Source organism: Rutidosis leptorrhynchoides, chromosome 1 (assembly GCF_046630445.1).
Source record: "Rutidosis leptorrhynchoides isolate AG116_Rl617_1_P2 chromosome 1, CSIRO_AGI_Rlap_v1, whole genome shotgun sequence".
NCBI classification, from domain to species: domain Eukaryota; kingdom Viridiplantae; phylum Streptophyta; class Magnoliopsida; order Asterales; family Asteraceae; genus Rutidosis; species Rutidosis leptorrhynchoides.
The window spans coordinates 526,401,346-526,408,469 of NC_092333.1; the positions used below are offsets into that span (position 1 = coordinate 526,401,346).

General features: G+C 33.0%; 1 protein-coding gene across 1 annotated transcript; it reads right to left on the reverse strand.

The window, feature by feature from the left end:
• Nucleotides 1–3,596: 3,596 nt before the first annotated feature.
• Nucleotides 3,597–5,231, reverse strand: LOC139877337 (probable glutathione S-transferase). Its single transcript, XM_071864759.1, has 2 exons — nt 4,853–5,231; nt 3,597–4,111 (listed from the first exon to the last, which is right to left on the reverse strand). Exons 1-2 carry the CDS (start codon nt 5,162–5,164, stop codon nt 3,770–3,772), a joined length of 654 nt encoding a protein of 217 aa, XP_071720860.1. The 5' UTR covers nt 5,165–5,231; the 3' UTR covers nt 3,597–3,769.
• Nucleotides 5,232–7,124: the final 1,893 nt, after the last annotated feature.

Below are 7,124 nucleotides of genomic sequence, written 5' to 3' on the forward strand. Positions count from 1 at the left end.
GAGTCCATGGAAAACTGGGGTACATCAATCTACATCCGAAAAGGTTCGTCCAAGCCAAATGGATGCCGAGGAGCATGTGCAAGAATTACGGAGATCAACAAGGCCTAGGCAACCTAATCCGAGGTATGCCAATGCTGCTCATGTGGATGAATCAATACCTATTGAGCCTTCCACTTATGAAGAAGCAGCACAAAGTCAAGAATGGCAGAAAGCGATGGAAGAAGAAATTAATGCACTAAAAGAAAACCAGACATGGAGTTTAGTTCCAAAGCCAAAAGATGTAAAACCAATATCTTGTAAATGGGTTTACAAGGTGAAGACTCGATCAGATGGCTCCATTGAAAGGTATAAAGCTCGACTTGTTGCTAGAGGTTTTTCTCAACAATATGGACTGGATTATGAAGAAACGTTTAGTCCAGTGGCGAAGATCACAACAATTCGAGTTCTACTAGCTTTAGCCGCTAGCAAATTTTGGAAGCTGTGGCAGATGGATGTCAAGAACGCTTTCTTACATGGAGAACTTGACAAAGAAATTTATATGGAGCAACCAAGAGGCTTTGAGAACAAGATTTATCCTGAGCATGTCTGCAAATTAAAGAAAGCACTATACGGCTTGAAGCAGGCTCCAAGAGCTTGGTACGGGAAGATTGGCGAGTTCTTAGTACAAAGTGGTTTCACAGTTGCTCCTTCAGATTCTAGTTTATTTGTGAAACAAGATCAAGGAAAACTAGCCATAGTGCTAGTATATGTGGATGACTTAATCATCACGGGAGATCACTTTGAGGAGATCCAAAGGACAAGAGAGAATCTGTCTATCAGATTTCATATGAAGGAGCTTGGAGAACTCAAACATTTTCTTGGACTCGAAATAGAGCAGAAAAGAGAAGGATTATTTCTGGGACAACAGAAATATGCGCGAGATCTTTTACAAAAGTACGGAATGCTTAATTGCAAACCTATCTTCACTCCGATGGATCCGAATACAAAACTACGAGCAGATGAAGGAAAAAGTCTTCAAGATGTTACCATGTATCGAAAGATGGTCGGAAGTCTTATTTATCTCACACTAAGCCGACCAGACATATCTTATGCAGTTAGAGTGGTTAGTCGATACATGAGCAATCCGAAGAAGCCTCACCTTGATGTTGTACGACGCATCTTAAGGTATGTTAAAGGCACTATTAACTTTGGCATTTTGTACAAGAAAACAAAAGAATGTCACGTGACTGGATATTGTGACGCCGATTACGCTGGAGACTATGATACACGACGGTCAACAACTGGATACATGTTTAGTCTTGGATCGGGAGTAATATCATGGTGCAGCAAGAGACAACCAACAGTATCCTTGTCAAGCACTGAAGCAGAATATCGATCGGCAGCATCAGCAACACAAGAAATTATGTGGTTGAAGCAACTAATGGAAGATCTTCATCAATCAACAGATTATCAAGTAAAGCTTTTCTGCGATAACCTATCAGCTATTCGTCTAGCAGAAAATCCAGTCTTTCATGCGAGAACAAAACATATAGAAGTGCACTATCACTATGTTCGCGAGAAGGTCCTTGAAGGAGAGATCAAGATGATGCCAACAAAGACAGATGAACAGGTTGCAGATATATTCACCAAGAGCCTAAGTAAACCGAAGTTTACAAAATTCAGAGAAGCACTTGGAATGGTCTGCAAGACATCGTTGGAAGAAAATTTGCATTGAGGGGGAGTGTTAAAATACAATGCAAATTTAGAATAATATGGAATTAGTATATGTATATGGGTAAAATATCTAGATATTAATATGTATATGAAAAATATCTAGATATTAAAATGTAAAGAAAAATCTAGATATTTATGTGTGTAAGAAATATCTAGATATTTATATGTATAAAAATATCTAGATATTTATATATATCCATGGAAATATCTAGTTTCTAGAAACTTCCATGGAGTAGTATAAATAAGGGTGAGGATTTCATTTGTAGAGTGTGAAGTAAGTTGTGTGAAGTTGTGAGAGTGAAATAAGAAGTGAGTTGTGAAGAAGAGAAGAAGAGTGTGAGTTAGCGAAAGTAGAGAAGATAAAGGTTGTAAGTAATATTGTAATTGTAATTTAATATAAGTGTTTTTGTTAAGTTTCCCGATCAAGCCTTAGTTTGTGTTTAAGTTCTTAGTGCACTTTTGTTGTTCTTATTATATGGTCGGCTCTGCCGCCTAAGTAATACATGGTCGGTTATACCGCCTAAAGATATATGGTCGACACTGTCGCCTAAGTACATTGTGCACTAAGGATTTATAAAATTAAAGGCTAACCAACGTCAAAGTGTTGGTGTAGTGAGTCTAGTATAGTCTAGATCCTCTATAGTAGGTGTGTTGGGCTCGTCGAAGCTTCCAACACTGCCGCCTAAGTGATGTATGGTCGGTTATACCGCCTGAACGATATATGGTCGACACTGTCGCCTAAGTATTATTGTGCACTAAGGATTTATAAAATTAAAGGCTAATCAACGTCAAAGTGTTGGTGTAGTGAGTCTAGTATAGTCTAGATCCTCTATAGTGGGTGTGTTGGGCTCGTCAAAGCTTCCAACAGAATATGCACCCTTAACTATGTAAAGGTTCGATCTTTACTTAGAAGAACAACTAATTTTATAGTATATTGGTGTAACCGATGTTGGTGTACAGTTTAGTTGATAGTGTATAAAACGGGAAAAAATGGTAGATTTTTTTACTTGATAGTATATAAAACGATGCATAAAAGGTAGATCAAATGTTAGTGGGTATACAATGTTGATCCTTCTACGCATCTGTCAGAAAATATCTCTACTCTTAAGTAAGTAGTTGTTTATTGCTATCAGAGTATAACAATTTTGTGAATAAAGTAATGTTAAAAAAGTCTATAATGATGATGTTGAACCATCGTTAAAGAACTAATTAAATCATCTAAAATGACACCGATAACGTGTTAAAGGCTACTTATTGATCCATTGAATTCGGTATTTTGGCTTTTGAAAATCGATAATAATTATATTTTCAAGACATGAATGCAACCTATTTTGTCTATCAACCTATTTTTTTAACCTATTTTGTGTTCACGACAAATCCTAGCAAAACTTTTAAACCTATTTTTGTTGTCAAATGAACAACTTAACGCAATTGGAGAAGGACCTTAGAATCTTGTATAAGGGAAGATTAAAAAAAAAAAAAGAGGTTTTGGTACTTCGACAAGAGAATAAGAAAGAAAGAAATAAGAGTAGAGAAATAAGAAAGATAAATCGACACGATTTGAAAATATCCGAAACCTTTTATTTGCTTTCTCATGTATATAAAGTTCAATGCACACCATATAAAAAAGATACGTATAGTTATGTAACATATGCAGCTCTATAATGACAAGTTTTCTTGCGTAATCCCGCGAATTCGTGGGTCTTAAACTAGTGTAAATATTATATTATGTATACAATTACAGGCTATTTATGACGTTTATACTTTAGTATGTATGTTAATAATTAATGTGGAGTTCATTTTTTTAGTAGTTACTTTTATCATGTAAAGTGATACAAACAAAAAATAATAACACAAATAATATACTGTAGTTAATACAAGGGAAACACAAGACAAACTCGCACACTACATATTACAAAATAATACGTACATAAGATTCGTTCATTGCAACATCAACTGATGTATACAAAAACAACTTTCATAACGTCATAAACACCTTATTGGAATAACTTAAATTACATACGTAATCACACATTCACAATGATGACGTAAACTATTACGCGTTCCCAAATCGGGTCTTGAAGAATCCAAGAAGGCGTTCCCTAGGTGGCAAGTTTTCCTTGACGACCTTACAGTTAACAAAGTTAACAGACCATTCGGTTAGTTTGGGGAATTTGTCTTTCGTGACCAACTTTATTCCAGATGCTTCTTCCATCACTCCAATCCAATAAGCTATGAAATCAGCAGCAATATCAACTAAGTTTATGTTGTCCCCACCAAAAAACTTGTGACCTTTGACGACGAGTTCGTTTTCTAGTATTTGTAGTTGTTCATGAGCTTCTGCAATAGCCTTTTCCTCTCCTTTACTAAGAAAAGCATTGTAGACTGCAGTAACGCACTAAACAAAACCAAATGATTTATGATTAGCTTTGTTTTAAATGAACATGAGGAATGTTATTTAAGATGTTGTACTAATTAAAAAGATTTATGCAAATCAATTATAGAAGTTACATATATTTTATACTAATGATTAATTTGACTAGTCTGACTATCATCCTTGAAACAACCGGTAGGATGTAAATTAAAGGCACTCTAGTAGGAGTTAAATACGAAGTGAATAACTTTTTATTTTAGCTAAATGTATTTTACTCCTTGAGTAGGGATCAAGGATAGTCTTGTTTATATGTTGTGTTGGGGCTTCATCTGTAAGATGAAATTTTCCAGCTAATTAATTAGTTTATACAGTACTATGTTTTTATGGGAAAAATGGAAGGGAACATCGGGAGGAACATAAAGAGAATGTTAGAACATTAGAACACTAAAGCTCAATGTTTTTATTATGCCAAAAACTAGTGTTTTTGACTTCCACTACGTATGCTCTTATAGGCCGAAATTGACCCATTAGTATGCTTGTCAGCCTTCTCATCCAAAGAAGGATTTTTCGACTTCGGTTACATGCATGTAACACAGAAAGATAGATAAATGGTAAGGAATAAAATTGTAAAGCTAAAAAAAAGTACAATATATTAATAATGTTACTTAAACCGTATTTTTTGGTCGAGTGACCATAAATATAAAACGGAAGGAGTACTTTATTATTTTATCTTTATGAAAAGCAGGAGATAACAAAAATGATTACCTTATCATCAATGAACTTAGCCCAAAATCTAGCAACAGCCCTTTCATAAGGATCATGAGGCAAAATAGGAACTCCTTTCCAAACTTCATCAATGTACTCAAGGATCACAAGTGACTCGCATATTGGATTCCCATTGTGCACCAACACGGGTACTTTCTTATAAACAGGATTGTACTTGATAAGATCAGCACTCTTGTTGCTAAGATCTTCTTCCAAGTTTTCGTACTTCATTCCTTTGAGATTCAAAGCAATTTTCACTCTGCAAACAATTGGGCTTCCACTAACAGCATATAACTTCACTTCATCTGCCATTTTGTTGGTGTTTGATTTAATCTCTAATGATCACTAATAATGAATGAATAAATTTCAGGATTTTTGGCTTTGGTTATGGGAATGGTATGTTTCTTTTCTTTTTTGGTGAGTAGTTCTCATATAAATACTAGAGCGGGCTTAGTTTGGCATGTTTACATCACAAACTAGTTATGATGTGAAGAGTTGTAACCTACGCTAAAAAGGTTGTACGTTAACAGGGACTTGTCAACCGTTATAAAATAATATGGGCATAAGTTTTAACGTAAAGAAGGTTGCAGAAGGTACTTATGAAGTTATGAACCAAATGTATTTGTTATAACGAGTTTGGCCCCGGCGCGCGGCTATGTAGCGGATTACATTAATAATCAATAATCAATAATAATTTAAATAATAATTTAAATGTTCATTTTTATTCATACATAAATTGATAGACAAAGTTTATATTTATTTATATTTATATCGACTCTATAAATCAATGAAACGACTATGTAGATATTTAAATATATTACTCCATAAAAGATTTCATGTGCGTATTTGCATGAAGTAGGTTTGCTCCATACATTTCTAATTAAAATTCGTTTATCGAGAATTAATACTAATCTTTTACAAACGGAAAGTTTATAACATAACAAAAAGTTATTAGTGGTTGATGAAGGGAAAAGAAAAAGGAAAAAAAAGGGTAGATGTTAAAAAAACTTAAAAAATTGAAAAATACGATATCATTTGTTACTGTTCACTTAATTTTGTCGTTTACTATAGATGTAAAATTCACTTTATTTTCAGTATCTTTCGCAAAACTAGCTGGCAGCTTGTCGCTAATTATTGATAGCTTGTAACTGGTAGCTGATAGCTGGTAGCTGGTAGCTAATACGGAGTAGTTTTTTATATGTATTTAGGTGTTCGGTAGTGTAGCTAAAACTACTATAATAATGAGTAAAATGATAAAAGCTATGGATCTTTTCAAATACTACTTCTATTAACTTTTAGCTTGTTTCTTTCGTGTAAAAGTTTTAACTTATTTTAATTCAAACGAAACATTTTATTAGATAGAAGGTTTTTTTTTTTTTTATAGAAGTTACAAGCTCATAAAAGTTTTAAAAAACGCTGAACATTTCTCATTTTCAATGGAGTAATACAAATAAAAAAATATAAATATATATGAAGAATTAGTTACTTTGTTTAGCTATGGCTACGTAAGGGCGAACGTAATCCCGGATAATTTGTAAACATATAAGCTTTCTGGATCTCTCCATTCATCTAAAGAACATTTTAGATTCTACTTTACTTTCTTTTGATACTTTTTGAAATAGATAAATATTTGATTAGTGTCTGTCATATCATTTTAAATAAAATAAATAAATAAATAAAATAAAAGGATTAATTTGAAATCCAAGTTTCTTTTTTACATTTTATTTTAATCATATTCTCCATCCGTCTCATTTCAATAGTATCTGTTTGACTTTTCAAGTCTTTTTTTACTAACTTTGACTTGATATATATTTGTTTGTGTTATGTATTATTTATAAAAAATTTATAAATGAAAACACATTTAAAGCCCATTACATTCATATAAATTTAATCTAAGTAATACATAGCACAAATAAATATATTTTAAGTCAAAGTTTGTAAAGAAAGACTTAAAAAGTCAAACATGACCTATTGGAATGAAACAGAGGGAGTCACTTTTTGTGAAAGAATGTACATAGAGGTAAAAATATAAAGTTGATTAATTATTTATGATAATATGCAATTATTTTGAGAAACAATAAAATAATTATTTAGTACCAAAAAAATATAATAAAAGATTATTATTATTCTTATCGGATGCGGCGTGTTCCTTGAGAGTGACTTGTTTTTTCTTGACGGTCTATTCCGACATGTATCCGGTGGTCAGCTGGCAGTTCGGTTGCGGTTTGTTATGTTTGTTTGTTTTGTTTCAGTAATCATATATTTTCCATAG

Coding starts and splice junctions, on each gene's coding strand:
- LOC139877337 (XM_071864759.1), bottom strand. CDS start 5,164: ATGGCAGATGAAGTGAAGTTATATGCTGTTAGTGGAAGCCCAATTGTT. Junction 4,112..4,852: donor CTAAGTTCATTGATGATAAG/GTAATCATTTTT, acceptor GGTTTTGTTTAG/TGCGTTACTGCAGTCTACAA.